We start from the raw sequence: 17,208 nt of genomic DNA, 5'->3' as shown, positions 1-17,208 counted from the left end.
TAGAAAATGAACCGGTATATACTTGAGTAAGAGATATCATTTTTATGAAAGATAGACAAGACTATTGATGCTACATGTAAACAGTCAAATGGATTGAAACCTGGGCTGAAAGCAATGCTCCCGCTTGGTCGCAGTTCACCTCCTTTTTTCTAAGATGTATTCACCTCTCTTTTACCTGTGTGGAGGAGAGGACAAAAAGAATAAGAGGAGTGTGCTTGCATGCAAGATGTACTGACAAAGGCTTACCATAAGGTGGAGGTGAAGATACAAGATAGAAAAGAAGATCATTTGGCTACTGGTGAACACATGCCCCAACGGATTTGGCTGTGATCAATCAGTTTATTGCCATTTCCCATCTAAAGAAAAAAGACCCGCAGGTTAACTTGTTAAATTGCGGATCCGCTCTAAAGAAAGATCCGATTCAACATTTCATTAAACCTCGAATCTTTCAATAGTCTGGAGAACTAAAGGTACATTGACAAATAGATTGATGCTTTTGTCATTGCCTTTGGGTGTGTCTATGGAAGGTGGGGTTCAGACATGGTGGGCCGCTTTTGTCATTGCCTTTGGGTGCGCGTGTGGTTGTTGCTAGTGTAAACGAGCGCTTGGTTTGTGCCGCCACCTGTAGTTTTGGATGCCATGGCCTAGGGCCGCCCAGCTCATGATTCAATCATGACCAAACAAAGCAATCCATGTAGATTTGGGCAACTTACAAGAGAACACGTGTTACCGAAATTTATATGGATTCATCGTTACGGTAGTTTTGCTAGTGTCACTGTGGATTATTGTTCCATGCCCTGCATTATTTAGAATTAAGTGAGAATGCTCCATAGCATTGATATATGAAATGACTGATAGCTGGAAGCATAGGTGAGTAGGTTCTTACTGGAATACTAACCAAAAGTATTACTATTGCCTCGGACTGACCAAGGTTATATATATCGTCAGCCTCAAAAGAAGTTGCATGATCCCCCAATGCAACATCCACAATGTTCCCATTAAATAAAGAATCATAGAGTAAAGACATAGAGGAGCAATGGGTTAATAGATGTGTGACAATTTACAGGAGATAGCTTGCTCAATGTCTGTGATCTTCAAGTTCCTCTTATCGGACTATTGGGATTCACTGGGAAATTGTACCTTCATGAGATCGGATATAGCTGAAATTATTCCAATCATATTTGTAGATGTAAACATTAATGAAAATGAAGCACAAGGTTAATCCAACACTAAATAAACATTATGAAAAAGTTGTTTGGCAGAAGTAAAGTACAATTAACTTGCCTATAGATGTGTTTTCCGTTGGGTAACGCAGTAATTTCAAAAAAATTCCTATGCACACGCAAGATCATGGTGATGCATAGCAACGAGAGGGGACAGTGTTGTCCACGTACCCTCGTAGACCGAAAGCGGAAGCGTTAGCACAACGCGGTTGATGTAGTCGTACGTCTTCACGATCCGACCGATCCAAGTACCGAACGTACGACACCTCCGAGTTCAGCACACGTTCAGCTCGATGACGTCCCGCGAGCTCCGATCCAGCAAAGCTTCACCGGAGAGTTTCGTCAGCACGACGGCGTGATGACGGTGTTGATGATGCTACCGACGCAGGGCTTCGCCTAAGCACCGCTACGATATGATCGAGGTGGATTATGGTGGAGGGGGGCACCGCACACGGCTGGGAGAGATCAACAGATCAACTTGTGTGTCTAGAGGTGCCCCCCTGCCCCCGTATATAAAGGAGCAAGGGGGGAGAGGCGGCCGGCCAAGGAGGACGCGCCAAGGGGGGAGTCCTACTCCCACCGGGAGTAGGACTCCTCCTTTCCTAGTTGGAGTAGGAGAAGGGGGAAGGAGGAGAGAGAGGGGAAGGAAAGGGGGCGCCCCCCTCCTTGTCCAATTCGGACTAGAGGGGGAGGGGGGCGCGGCCTACCCTGGCCGCCCCTCCTCTTCTCCACTAAGGCCCATTAGGCCCAATATACTCCCCGGGGGGTTCCGGTAACCCCCCGGTACTCCGGTAAATGTCTGAAACCTCCCGAAACACTTCCGGTGTCCGAACATAGTCGTCCAATATATCGATCTTTACGTCTCGACCATTTCGAGACGCCTCGTCATGTCCATGATCATATCCGGGACTCCGAACTACCTTCGGTACATCAAAACACAAAAACTCATAATACCGATCGTCACAGAACTTTAAGCGTGCGGACCCTACGGGTTTGAGAACTATGTAGACATGACCGAGACACATCTCCGGTCAATAACCAATAGCGGAACCTGGATGCTCATATTGGCTCCTACATATTCTACAAAGATCTTTATCGGTCAAACCGCATAACAACATACGTTGTTCCCTTTGTCATCGGTATGTTACTTGCCCGAGATTCGATCGTCGGTATCTCAATACCTAGTTCAATCTCGTTATCGGCAAGTCTCTTTACTCGTTCCGTAATGCATCATCCCGCAACTAACTCATTAGTCACATTGCTTGCAAGGCTTATAGTGATGTGCATTACCGAGAGGGCCCAGAGATACCTCTCCGACAATCGGAGTGACAAATCCTAATCTCGAAATACGCCAACTCAACAAGTACCTTCGGAGACACCTGTAGAGCACCTTTATAATCACCCAGTTACGTTGTGACGTTTGGTGGCACACAAAGTGTTCCTCCGGTAAACGGGAGTTGCATAATCTCATAGTCATAGGAACATGTATAAGTCATGAAGAAAGCAATAGCAACATACTAAACGATCAAGTGCTAAGCTAACGGAATGGGTCAAGTCAATCACATCATTCTCCTAATGATGTGATCCCGTTAATCAAATGACAACTCATGTCAATGGTTAGGAAACTTAACCATCTTTGATTAACGAGCTAGTCAAGTAGAGGCATACTAGTGACACTATGTTTATCTATGTATTCACACATGTATTATGTTTTCGGTTAATACAATTCTAGCATGAATAATAAACATTTATCATGATATGAGGAAATAAATAATAACTTTATTATTGCCTCTAGGGCATATTTCCTTCATTTTCTTGCCCAACTAGATTAGACAGCAACTCAAAGTTACGCAACGAGTATGCATATCGAGGAAAATCATGAGGCACTTGATGCTGCATCTCCATGGTCGACCATTTGGTTATTTTAATCATCAAACCACCATAAGCATGCCTATACATTTCATTTGATGACTGGACAAGGAAATCTCGCATAAGGCAAAGATTTCCCTCCTTGATTTGCTCCATGAATTTGTTTGCATGCGATACTGCCTCTACTTCACTGTATATTTTATATTTAAGTAAAGTACAAAAAAATGATTTGTGAACAAAAATCAACATGGACAGGGGCATATGCCCCCCACCTTCCTCGACACACTTCACCACGTTGTATTTATTCAGTAATTATTTGTAGTTGAGTATGTTTTAATCATTATTTGCATCATATAATCACATATAAATGATGTATTAAGACTTTATTTTCCAAGAGCCCGGGGCCCAGGTAATCCACCCGTCATGTAAAAGTAGCATTGGTCTTCTTTTGCTTGCGATGAATATGAACATCTTTCTCGCAAAAAGGAATCTGGATAAAGAAAGGAGAGCAAAGAAAAAACACGCATGAAAGACGTACGCATTGCCATACACAAAATGCATACTGCAAAAGAAAAACATACAATACTGGTTTGTCCGGGCTTCCTGGCTGTAGGCCTCAAGGGCCAGGTTGTTGGGCTGCGTTGTTCCGCGCCTGCCCTCCTGGCCCATATGAGCAACGTTGCGCCTCACCAGGGACGAGGCTTGCCCAGGCTTTGGAATGCTCTTTGCTCCGCCAGTGACCACCGTCATCTTGGAGGTTGACATCGCTTATTCTGATCTGAGATGAGAAAGCAGGCAGCAAAAGACAATGTCACGGTCAGTGTTCAGGTGACACAAAATTATGGCGAGAAGAAAACAAAATTTTGGGCGCGTGCACCAAATCTGAGCACAGAATGTGTGTTTGAGATCTCTACTTATCACTAGTGTACTATGCACCGTCGGCGTGCACTGCGGTCTCTATTGAATAAATACAATGTGGTGAAGTGCGTCCAGGAAGGTGGAGGGGGCATATGCCCCCTGTCCATGTTGGTTTTTGTTCGCAAATCAATTTTTTGTAGTTTATTTAAAAATATAGATATATTTGGGCCCTAGGCCACTGCACGATTTGCTCCTATCAATTTGCTTCGCTTTCCCTCTTGGTCAGACTAGAGATGGATGAAGAATATGAAAACAATATCAAGATGTGATAAGGTCCAGCTATAAGTAAGAGATCCAACTGAATCATCCGCTCGCAAAAATCATATGTGGCGATGACTAATTGAGCTATACATTGGCGACACCGTTTCTTTTGGGAACTGAATCAATTTTAATCTCAGCAGCAGGTTGATACTGACATGGCAAGTGCTAAAACAATCAAATATGCAATCAAGAGTTATCTCAGGGGCAATTTTCAGGAAACAATAGTGTGTGAGTCAAGTGATACATCTCAAAGATTAAGAGCCCAAAATGAACAAACACGTTTTTTTCTAGGTATTATTTATGGTTGAAATGGTTCAGGCATTTTACCGACCGAGCAGCACAAACCTGAAACGAAATAGATGGATGCATCGTTCATAGAACAACTGAAAAAACAGAGAAACAAATTGAAGTAACTGAATTGGCACAAAACCATAGGTAACTGGGCAAGAAATCACACTAGAAGCAGTATACCAGTAGATATATCCAGAAGTTCAGGGATCCAGTATTCTTGTTCCATTTCAAAAAGTCCATTTTGTACATGTAATGAGATAACTATGGAGCAGAGAAAAACAAGAATAGGGAAAGGCAGAAAAACCATCAAGCTACAGTAGAGCAAGCGGCATGAAGGCAACAACGAAGGTAGAGAAAAAAAAGATCTATGATGTTTATCTCAGCTTATATGAATGAACAGTGATTGAACAGCAATGCGTATAGATTTAGTGAAGGTTTTGATAAGTCTGGGTAGTGTCAGCTTATACCAGTAGTGGGTTGCAATGGTGTGATCTCCAACCAGGTCTTGTTGCCAGCTCCATCCCTGCACGGTGGAGTCGAAGTGGCCGTGAATGTAACCGTAAAGGGCGGGATTGGGAGCTAGCTACAAGCCTACAAGCAGGTGTGTTTTTTCTTCTGTGGAACTGTGAATGTAACGAAGAGAGGGGATATGTGGTTTATATATGTACACAAATATTGTTTGCTCATGTTTATTATATAATTGATGAAGATCTATTGGCAGAATTTTTTAGGTATGCCTCCTTATCTTTCAACACATTTTGCATAACAATGGTATATGTATATGACCTTAAAACTGTCAGTGGTAACTTGCGCTCATAAATAGGAAATGCAAGCTAAAATCCCAAAGGAAACTGGCAACAACACATTTTAGAATGTTCATGAATTTGAAAAATATTTGTGGATTCTAGTATGCCAGCAAAGAAAAACATCTATTATGAATTGCCTTCATATCTATCCTGGATAATGTTCATGAATTTAATTTCTTTTTTGTGGATTTTAGAATGACAGCAAACTTGAAAATGTTCATGAACTTAAATAATATTTATGAATTTCAAAATTATTCAAAAATTCTAGAAAATGTTTATGAATTTTTAAGTACTAAACTAAAAAATGTTCACAAAATTTAAAAAATGTTCCAATACTTCAAAAGAGTCACAAATCTAAAAAATGTCTTCCATTTTGAAATTGTAAAGGAAAAAAGGGAAGAATAAAAAAGAATGCAGACTAAACCAATTAATGAGAAAAATAAAACACAATCTTTAATATCTTTTTTGATATACAATCAACATTATTGTTATATATATATTGAATAATTGTACGGTGAGATTTTTTCCCAAATACAAACTGAACTTTTTGGACACGATGAACATTTTTCAAATACACCCTTAATATCTTTTTTAATATACGGTGAAAATTATTGTTATATATATTGAAAAAATTCTAATATATGATGAACCTTTTAAAATTATAAGATGAATATTTTTAATCTATACTAATGTTTTAATAGAAATTCAATTTTTTTTGTTATAAATACTGAACTTTTTTGTATAACACATAACGATCAATTTCCTAAACTATATTTTTTAAATAGTTTTTCAAATATCCAGCTCCAAAAAAATGCAGCCTTTTTTTGTGCTTAAAACCGACAAAAATTTGAAGAAGAAAATATAAAAAGCAGCTCGAAGGGAAAAGTGTGCCGGACAACTTGGCTTGCCTTTAGCGAAGACACCTCTAGTTGACGCACACAGGCATGACTGGGAGACATATTGGTGTACCGGCCAATATGTCTCACTTAAAGCGAGACGACGGTTCGTCTCACTTATCCCAGAGCGGGCCGGCCAGTTAGGTTCTTCCTTGCAACCACCTTTTTAAGTTTTTTTACGCTTCATTTCATTTTTTATTAGTTTTTAACTACCATTTATGCTTTCAAATACTATAAATAAATATATTATAACATAACTTTACATAAAACATTATAAAAATATATTATCCAAGCATTTCAAAAATGTAAATGTCTCATGTACATGGAAAATATATTTTTAAAAGTTAATTGAAGCATTTAAAGAAAAAATATATTAAACAAGTATTTCAAAAATGTTAGTCAAGCATTTGAAAATGTTAAATGTCTATAGAAAAAATACTGACCATGTATTATAAAAATATTAATATGTTAAACAAGTACTTCAAATATGTTAGTCAAGCATTTGAAAAATGTTAAATGTGCATAGAAAAAATATTGACCGTGTATTATAAAAATTAATATGTTACACAAGAATTTCAAAATGTTAATCAAATATTTGAAAAAATGTTAAATGTGTATAGAAATAATGTTGACCTTGTATTAAAAATATGATGAAAAAATTTGATCATGTATTTAAAAAATGTGACTCAAGAACTTTAAAAAATGTTGAATAAGTATTTGAAAATATTAATCAAGCATTTGAAAAATATTAAACATGTATAGAAAAAATATTGACAATGTTTCAAAATGGTAATCTGGTCATTGCAAAATGCTAAATGTGTATAAAAGCTGTTGAAAATTTATTAAAAAATGTTAATCTTATATTTGAAAAATGTAAATGAAGCATTTGAAATGTGTATAAAAATATGCTGACCGCGTATTAAAAAGTGTTAATCTTGTATTCAAAAAATGTTAATCAAGCATCTGAAAAATGTTTCAAATATGTATAAAAATGTTGACCGTGTACTAAAAAACATTTAAACTTGTATTTGGAAAATGTTAATCAAGCAATTGAAAATTATTAAAATGTGTATAGAAAAAAAAATTAACCTTGTTCTTAGAAAGTGTTAATTAAACATTTGAAAAATGTTAAAAATATGTATAGAAAGAATGCTTATGATGTACTAAAAATGTAAACTTGTATTTGATAATTTTAAAAATGTATTAGAAAAAAATTCTTGCTGATACAAAAATGTAGAATGAAAAGTAAAAGGAACAAAGACAAATGAAAAAACCAATGAAAACTGAAAAAACGAAGGAAACGAAAGAAAATAAAAAAACAAAAAAAGAGAAAGAGTGCAAATAAAAAAATGAAGAGACCTAACAATTAAATTTTAAAATAACCAAGGAAAGCAATAAAAGAATGGAAATAGTGAAAATTGACAAAGAAAAACTGATGAAAAATGAGAAAGGAACAAACGAAACCAAAGAAAACTAAGAAAAAATCAACGAAAATAGAGAAAGAAAAAAATAAAAAAACAGTGAAAACCAAGAAGAAAAGAAGAAGAATTTAGAAACAAATAAAAAAATAAAACTGAAGAAACTAGCGAGAAAACACATAAAAGGAAACTAAAAGGAAACAAGGAAACCTTTGAACAAGCGAACGAAGTGCAACAGGGAAACTCGATCACAACACCTAGTGTGAAAAAAAAGCAAATGATAAGTGCCACATGTCAGATGCATGGCAGTCCGGACGTAACGTTTTTCGATGGCAATTCCAGTCACGCATGGATGACAAATCCAACACACGACAAGTTTCTTTCAAAAATAAACGAAACCAAAGAAACTCGCGTGACTAAACTTGCCGTCGAAAATGTTTGATGTTGCCATGTGCTCGTACCTGACGTGTGGCACTTATCAGGGTCCAAAAAAACATAAAATGGGTTGGCCCAATAGCTACGTCGCAAGGGAAAACTCTTCAGCGAGACAGAAGAAACTCTTGCATAATGCGAGATATAGTTGTCGTGGGCGTCAACTAGGAGCTCTCCTAAAACTCTTGAGGCTCCCTCTGGCGCAAAAGCACTTATGCGTCGCTCGCATGGGCCGGCCCAGTAATTTCGCCTGATTACTTGCTCGGCCCAACTTGCCTACTTAATCGGCTGGCGGGCTGGTTTTTTCTATTTAATTTGAAAGATTCTGTAAAAAAAATGTTCACGAATTTTAAATAATATTTTTGAGCTTCAAAAATTTGTAAATTAGAAACATGATCACTAACCCAATAAGATGTTCAAAAAAAGTACAAAAACAATTACGGACTATAACACATTGCAACTTGGAGTAATGAGCTTAGCCTCTATCTTATTTTCTATTTTTATATTCAATATACCAAAACCAAAAAATTTGCAAATTTAAATTTTTTCATGAATTTTAAAAAATCTTTATGAATTTTAAAAAATCTCATGCAGTTTTAAAAAGGGTTGAAAAAATCAGAATTTATAAATTTACATGAATTTTAAAAAGATAATTATTGTTGAAAATAAAAATAAAAGTAAAAGTAAAAACAAAAAAAATCTGAATAGAAAAATCGGCAATAAAACAAAGAAAGCTCACCCGTAAAACTGACGAGAACCTTCCCAAAAACAGCAAGGTCAGTTCTATGTGGACTGGCCCACTTAGAATGATTACTTAAGATCATTTTCTTTGGCCTTTATTCCTTTTTCCGTCACATGTTTTCTTCCATCAGGCCTTCTCGACTTGGCAACCGTGTTGGGAGTGGGGCTCCTTTTTCTTTCCTCACCACTTGATGCATCATCATCAACAACAACAATAGTAACATTTCCAATGAGCTCTTCCTCTTATTAAGAATTTCAAATAACTCCTGGTTCTTCCACGTCTCCTCATTTTCAAGCTCCTTCCAGCAATAATGCAACATGAATGCTTTTCTATTGTCCCCATCCTCCCTTTTCATTGGATTAAACCTTGAGTAATCATGAGCTACATACCATAATTGAGAAAATAAGTTAGGCACATATACAAACTAAACGAGGAAGCATGATCTACATACTACAATTGACACAGAAATTGAGAATTTAGCAAACAATCACCTTATCATCATTGTTGCAACCACTTGGGTCCATGGGATCGACATTTGACAAGCAAGCCAACCACTTTTGACATTCTGTGGATATTGTGGACCATCAGTGGTGGAGAGAAGCGGTCAATCGACCATAGCCCCTACCGTTGTGTGCATAAAAGGACTATTTGATCCGCATGCAATATGCGCTCATTGGTTGCTCCCTTCCGAAGGTTGCATCAATAGAAAATCTTCCCACACATAATAGAACGTCCTCATCGTTTTAGTAGTTTGCCACTCTTCCCCTAGGAGTTCCATCAAGAAAACCATCCTCCTCCATGTCAAGAAGCTGATCATCATATTGTGTTTCATATTCTTGAGAGACAAAATCTTCATCTGCAACATTTGAAATTGCAAAAAAGTGTCATCATGAACACTACATGCACAAAAATGAATATATGCACACAAAATCTTTATTTCCAACATTTAAAATTGCATTCAGCACGAAAAACAATGCAAAAACCAAAGAGAAGAAATATTATTATTTACCTTTACGACATTTTTTGTTGAATATGTTGTGGATGATTGTGCTGGTCGTGACAGGTGATGTTGACTCCTCCTCCACAAGCGGCGATGGGACGAAAGGGGGAGGAGGAGGATGCACTAGCGCTGCAGCGGCATCATCCGATGACGTGGCCTTCGCCTTCTTCGTCCATGAAGCAACCAAGGCGGGGTCACGTGGCGGCCTCTTCACGCCGCCTCCTCTTGGCTTGGGTGCGATGACCTTCATTTGAGGTGGCGCATCCACTACGCCTGCAACGGCTGCTCGTGGGGCTGTAAAACCGTTGCGGCGAGTAGGGGCGACCATGGGGGCGACGGGTGGAACGACTGGAGGGGGAGTCGCCCTTGATGAGGAGACCGGGAGTGGCCGCGGGGTCGGTAGTCGCGTCGGAGGAGCGGATCATGGCGGTCCGGTGACCGGAGGGGAGGGATGGGGAGCCGGTTGCAAGTAGGAAAGGTCCGGGCGGCGGTTGGGGTTGCCCGCGCGTTGTGTTTGGTTTTGCGGCATCAGCCAAAGCGCCATATATTTATTTTTGCAGCACTTGATGTTGGTTTTTGGGCTGCTCAAAAAGGTTCGGACCAAAATTTACATTAAGGACGGTTATTAGAGCAGGGTTTTTTTTTATCTCAAATACTCCCTCCATTTTTATATACAAGGCCATAAACTCAAATTACAGGTACCAAGATAAAAATTAACATGTGCTTTACAAGCCAATTTGTTTTCTCGTTTACCGGGTTAATTAATAGGGTGCATGCACATTAAAGGAAACCGAGTGACCGTGAGAGACGAAGCAGGTGAGTGTGTCATTATCATCCGCTACATGCATACTAGTAATTAAGCCATGGATTAGTACGATGAAACATCATTAATATTTGCCTCGATTACTGTTTGTGGCCTTGTATAGATGCAAAATGTGCTTTTAATAGTGGCCTTGTATGCAAAAATGGAGGGAGTACCCAAAAAAGCAGTTATGCCCTCCTGTTATAGGGCAGCTATTGGACATGCTCCAGCCTAGCCTGACTATTTCTCCACACGAACGATTGATCAGCCATGTCGTTGGAGCACCTAGCATTTGAATTTGACAGCCGTTGGAGGTGGGGCCCCTCTGTCTGGTCTCCCGGCCCCACGTGCTTCTCCCCCGTCCCCAATTCGAAATCGAGATCGCGGGGAGGACAACCGAAGCCAAACAAAAAAGCGGCCCCCTCCATGCCCCCCACCGCTCCATTCAAAATCGCACCACCGCTTTCCTCCTCCCACACTCACCCACTCCACTGCCCTCGAGCTCAGCTCCACCGCCGCCCACACATCAGCGCAGCGGCTAGGAGGAGGAGGAGGAGGAGGCCGCGATGGGCGAGGTGGTGCTCATCTCCCGCTCCGGCAGTGGATGCGGGGGAGGCGGGGGCGTGGGGGAGCGGAAGGCGGACCACCAGGAGCGGCAGGGGCAGCAGGGGCAGGTGCTGGAGCTGCTGCTCGCCGCGCTGCGCAAGTCGGTGGCGCTGCCGTGCCAGATGGCGGACGCCGACGACCCGGCCGGCGGCGCGGCGGGCGCGGGCTGGGGGATGGACATCGGCTGGCCCACCGACGTCCGCCACGTCGCGCACGTCACCTTCGACCGCCTCCAGGGCTTCCTCGGCCTCCCCGTCGAGTTCGAGCTACAGATCCCCTGCCCAGCCCCCAGCGCCAGGTTACTCACCAACCAACTCTGCTCCTTCTAGATTACTGCTTGCCTGCTGATCCGTGTGCCCCCGCGAGGATGAGGGTTCGGTTCGGATCTCAAATGCGTGTGCTTTCCGGCCTGCAGCGCGAGCGTCTTCGGGGTGTCGCCGGAGTCGATGCAGTGCGGCTACGACGACAGGGGCAACTCCGTCCCCAAGATCCTCCTGCTCATGCAGGAGCGGCTCTACTCCCAGGATGGCCTCAAGGTAGCACAACTGCGCAAGCAATCCATTACTCTGCTCCTCTTTGCTAGCTGAAACTTCATCTAATTTGGAGCCGGGCAAATGTGAAGCTGAGTGTGTTCGTTGTTGAAGTCGATGTTGTTCACTGATCTGTGTGGATGGAATCGATGATGTGTATGCAGGCAGAAGGGATCTTCCGCATCACTCCGGAGAACAGCCAGGAGGAGCATGTCAGGGAGCAGCTGAACAGGGGTGTCGTTCCTGACGACATCGACGTCCACTGCCTCGCTAGCTTGATTAAGGTACCCATTGTTTACCAGGAGCTTCTGGAGCTCACTGTTTTTAGTCTCTCTGGGATTCAGTTGTGCAAACGAGTCCGATAAATAGGTTTGTGAGATTACTAGTGCAGAGAAATGTGTAGTGAAATGTGGTATATTACAAGTCTTCTCTTAGTGAACATCTTCCATGGGTAGAGCCATCCATTGGTATGCATTTCTGACAGAGGGAGTAGTTAATTAGGAGCACAACAGTACACTATTGGAGTACCTTTCTGACAGAAAATAATGCTATTCTGTTACTGATGAGATAATTACCATCATTTTTTTTTTGAAAGATAGGGGCTTCCCCCCGCCCCATTTTTATTGATGAGGCAGACAGAACACACAAGCCAGATCCGGGCAACAGCCCTTACAAACTTAAAAACCCATCCTGCTCAAGAAGCAGCACACACCAGTTTCAGAAGTTCAACCACTCAACTACTAGCAAGTCTTCTCCTTTTTTCATTACATTGCCCCTGAGCTTTTCTTGTTCTCTTCAAATTTTATATGTGTTGGATTTTCAAACATTTGGTACTTCTGCCCGGCGAAAACATAGGGGTTAATTATGTTGTGCAAATTCGATGCAGGCCTGGTTCAGGGAACTACCTGAAGGCGTGCTTGATAGCCTCTCACCAGAGCAAGTCCTGAACTGCAACACGGAGGAACAATGTGTGGAGCTGGTGAGCCATATTCCTGTAACACATGCTGCACTTCTCAGCTGGGTTGTAGAGCTCATGGCTGATGTTGTCGAAGAAGAGGAGTCGAACAAGATGAATGCCCGGAATATCGCTATGGTTTTCGCACCCAATATGACACAGGTACTGATTTGCTTGCCACATTTCCCTTACTTGATAAACATTTCTTGTTGACACAGCTGCTAACATTGGCGAATGCTTTTCTTGCAATCAGATGACAGATCCTCTTACTGCTCTGATGCACGCTGTTCAAGTCATGAACTTGCTCAAGACCCTGGTTCTCAAAACACTCAGAGAACGTGAGGATGATGAAGGATCATATTCGACCTTTTCGTCATCGCCAACTTTATCCGATGGACTTGATGAGGTGGACCGGGAGCACGACCAAGGTGATGGCAATGACAGTGGGACTGAGAAATATGGCGATGACAGTAGTGAAAGCTCAAAGAGTGTTGACAAGGCCAACAATCTGATAACGGACAGCGAACAGCTAATTGGTTCGTCCAGGAGGCACACCTCATTTGAGTTTCGTCTGCCTTGCACCATCGACAACGATGAAGATAAATATCCATCGCTTAGCGACATCGAAGAAGGTTTCTTAAGGAGGCTCGAATGGCAGGAAGTGAGCAAAGCAGGCGATGAAAAAGACGAGGGAAGCATCTTCTTTACCTCCACCAAAGAGGCAGAGCAGCTGAGCTCCTCTGAAAGCACAAGTGAGTCTTGCAGGGTGAATGATCAAACAAGTAGCACTGAAGATGCAGTTGGTACTAACAGCATTGAGCCGACAATGCGAATGGAGACCAGGACCGAAACTACAAGCGAGAAGGCCACAAATGCCAAAGAATTGAGCTGATTATATGCTCATTGCAAGGATGCAGATTTATCTTTGGTTGTCGATCTGTCATCCATGTAATGTAACGCCTAGCTGTAACTTCCACGCCTGCGTGTCATTCAGTCAACACAGGGTTGAGGAACTTTGTTGCAGTAATATTCTGTTGCTGGAGCTGTGTAATTGATTACTCGTGTGGTTTGATTATGCCGAAATGCCTAGTTTCTGTTTTTTAGTAAGTTGGACCTGTAGAGGCACAATAACTTGCTTCTAAACTATCCATAACCTTTTGTGAGTTTTTTCCCCTGAACTCTTGCTTCTGATGCAGCCTAATGAATTATTTCGTAAAGCAGCATACCACAAATAGAAGGACTAAGAAAAGGTATTTAAGGGTATCGGGAGATCAACAGAAAAAATATTTTACTAAACATCTCTGCCTTGTCGTATTCTTCTTGACATAATTTGCAGGACAAAAGTTGGAGTCCAAGTATCGAACGATATGCAGCTTAAAATACTTGAGATGATCTCTGTCCAAAGCATTGTAACAATCTCAAACTCTTTCACTACATGGAGGTATTTTCAGTACACACCGGACATCACCAACTATTTAATATAACTAATAAATTCTGCAGAAGAACAAGCATTCATGTGCACAACGAGTCATGCAGGATTTTCCCAATATGATCTACAATACATAGATATAGTAATGGATAAGTTGGTCGCATACCACGAAACTTTGCACGCACCTTGCGCACATGAGCATCTTGGATGCCTAAAAATTTCAGTTTTTTAAAATTTGTTTACTTTTTTTTACTTTACTGTTCATCGGGTGTAGATGGGCCTATGCACCGTTTTGAATTATTGTGAGTGAACTGGTCTTCTCTAACCAAAGGATGGCGAGCATTACAATCTTTTCTTACATAAGAGCAACTCTAGCAGACCCCGCAAAACACCGGCCCGCAAAACGCGTTTGCAGTTCGCGCAAAACCGCTTTTGCGGGCCGGCGAGGGCTAGCACAGATGCAGACCCCCCAAACGGACCCGTAAAAAAGTATATTCGTGAAATATGCTTTTTTACGGGCCGGCTATGCGAGTTTTGCTCGGGCAATAGCGCAACAACCCGCAAACAGAAAAACTGCAAATATGAAATTTGTCATAGGGTTTCACAAACAAGTTCAAATTCAAATGACATAAACAGTTTGCGCGCAAATAAAAGCGAAGTTCATTATGCAAAAGAGGGCATGCAAAGGTATGCGCCCATGTCCGGCATCATCTTGGGGGTCGATCTTCACTCCGCGCCATGGAGTCCATCTTGAAGTTCATCGGCGCCACCGTAGCCACCGTAGCCACCTCCGTCGCTTGTTCCAACTCCCGCACCGAAGTCATCCACATTGCCACCATATGGAGCAGAGAAAACATCACCGGAACTGGCAGACGGACCGGCCGAGGCGACCATTCTCCTCTTCAAGATCTCTCTCCTTGCCATATCATGCCATGTTTTGGTGACGTCGTCCATGTCATTGCGGTTCATTGACATGATCTTGTTCTCTTCGGCGAGCAACAATGATAGCGATTTGTTTTCAGAGGCGCGTGCTTTTCTCTCCTCAATGGCAGCTTTGCGCAGCCCCTCTTCCTTGAGCATTTGCCATTTTTCTTGCTTCTCTTTTGCCTTCTTCTCGGCCAACTCTTTCTTGATCTCCAACGACTTCAACAACATCAACTCGTTTGATTGCACCATGACATCAATCTTCTCCCTCAAGCTCGATGCTTCTTGCTCTCTCTTTATCTTCTCTCTAGTCTTCTTGTCGCCATCGGGCTTGTTCAAATTTCTTGGGCCATCATCATCCCCATCTTCATCCATGTTTGTAAGTGAGCCTCTCTTTGGTGGGGATTCTTTGTCGATCAACTTCCACTTGTCGCACTTTTGGAGCAACTCCCAACAATGCTCTAATTTGAAGAATCTGCCTTCCGAAGCTTCCATGTCCTTGTATCTATGTTGAGCAATCTTGTCCTACACAATGTGAACAAAGTGATGCAATCATTTCTCATGATACATTATGATGATGCACAACTTGAACAAAGGCAAAGCAAACTCACATAGTCGGACTCCACGGTGCCACTTGGAGGTGCATTGCGTACTTGCTCCAATCAAGCTGCCCAACGGCTGCACATAGGCTTGATGTTCTCCCAACGACCTTGAAGCGACCGAAATGTGTGTGGAGTCTTATTGGGGTAGTTTTTCTTAATGCGGAAGTATTGATCTTCAATCCTTTGCCAATATCTCTTGGAGGTTTGATTAGTACCCGTGCATGCATCAAGAGACACCGCACTCCATGCTTTGATCAAAGCTTGATCTTCCAAGATCGTGTAGTTCTTCGATCTTTGGCTTTTCCCAGTTTTTGCTTGTGAATGCTCAAACGCTTCCGCTTCGATCTCCTCCAACTCGTCCGCACAACCATGATCGTCCACGCCGCCCTCCGTTTCATTGTAGTCGAAAGGTTCGAAAGGGGCTTGATCAATGTCAACCGCGTTCGTGTCCAACAAGTTCACGAACTCGGTTGTTGCATTGTTCGAACCACCGCTATAGCGAACGATAACAAGTCACGAGCTATCGAAAACAATGGCGAAAAATAAAAGAGAATCGCCGAAGACCGAAGAGATATACCTTCCGACCATTTCATCGAACACCTCGCTCGCGGGGGGAGCGGCACCGTTGAACGGCATCGCCAGAGCACCTCCTTGCGGGGGGATGGAGTGAGAGGTCGAAGAAGATGGCTTCCTTGAAGTCGGAACCTTCCTCCGCTTTGCGCCCGCGGCCTTGCCGGCCTTCTCCGTCGCCGGCCGGGATCGCACTGCGGTATTGGCGCCCGAAGCGCGGGCCATCGCGGCGGGGGCAGCCGGATTCCCGCCCTGCACAACCACGTTGCCCTGCCGCTTGCGGGCAGGCGCGGCGTGTGCTTGGGCGACGCCGGCGGGGCCAACATGGCCGGCGATGAGATCCGCCCGAGGGGAAGGGCGTGCGCGACCTCGACGGTGACGGGGGACAGCATGGGGTCGTCCATGGCGGAGAGGGACGGCCGGGGAGGAGCAGCCGGAGCTTTCGGAGGGGGGCAATGGTGGCGAAGGGTGCGGGGAGCGGGAAAGGGTGCGTGGAAATGTCCCTCCCGCCAAATCTCGCGCCGGATGGGGGTTGAGCTCGGGTCGGCCTCCCAGCCCGTGAAGATAGAGGTTGAGGGAGAAGATTTGCCGCGCCCCGCAAAAAATTTTGCGGGCCGGTGCTGGATGCGGGGTCTGGTCGTGCAGATTTTCTGGCCCCGACCCGCAATTTGGCGGTTATTTTGCGGGCCGGAAACGGGGTCTGCTAGAGTTGCTCTAAGTCCTGTAGTTCTTTTTCTCTTTATTGCACTTTGATGCCTTTTTGTAATGAACGATGCGGGTTGTGATTGTAACTTTGCAGAGATTGGAATGAATGAACTTTCCTCTTTGAAAAAAAATAGCTTTTGACCATCTGTGGGTGTCAAACTTTAGGGAAATACTTATCGTCAACCGACAGATAACTGGGACTTCTTCCGCCACCTCATTTGCGTGACGC

General features: G+C 42.8%; 1 protein-coding gene across 1 annotated transcript; it reads left to right on the top strand.

The window, feature by feature from the left end:
- Window positions 1–11,078: 11,078 nt before the first annotated feature.
- On the top strand, window positions 11,079–13,927 carry LOC109754314 (rho GTPase-activating protein 2). Its single transcript, XM_020313219.4, has 5 exons — window positions 11,079–11,562; window positions 11,680–11,800; window positions 11,959–12,078; window positions 12,681–12,911; window positions 13,003–13,927. Exons 1-5 carry the CDS (start codon window positions 11,225–11,227, stop codon window positions 13,639–13,641), a joined length of 1,449 nt encoding a protein of 482 aa, XP_020168808.1. The 5' UTR covers window positions 11,079–11,224; the 3' UTR covers window positions 13,642–13,927.
- The last annotated feature ends 3,281 nt before the right edge of the window (window positions 13,928–17,208 follow it).

This window comes from Aegilops tauschii, chromosome 2 (genome assembly GCF_002575655.3).
Source record: "Aegilops tauschii subsp. strangulata cultivar AL8/78 chromosome 2, Aet v6.0, whole genome shotgun sequence".
Classification (NCBI taxonomy): domain Eukaryota; kingdom Viridiplantae; phylum Streptophyta; class Magnoliopsida; order Poales; family Poaceae; genus Aegilops; species Aegilops tauschii.
Note: the sequence above shows the minus strand (reverse complement) of the source record. Positions and strands in the feature narration are given on the sequence as shown.

What these genes read in the sequence shown, in the direction of transcription:
- LOC109754314 (XM_020313219.4), top strand. Translation starts at nt 11,225, where the DNA reads ATGGGCGAGGTGGTGCTCATCTCCCGCTCCGGCAGTGGATGCGGGGGA. An exon ending in TGCCCAGCCCCCAGCGCCAG is followed by an intron (nt 11,563 to 11,679) that starts GTTACTCACCAA and finishes TCCGGCCTGCAG; the next exon opens with CGCGAGCGTCTTCGGGGTGT. An exon ending in ACTCCCAGGATGGCCTCAAG is followed by an intron (nt 11,801 to 11,958) that starts GTAGCACAACTG and finishes ATGTGTATGCAG; the next exon opens with GCAGAAGGGATCTTCCGCAT.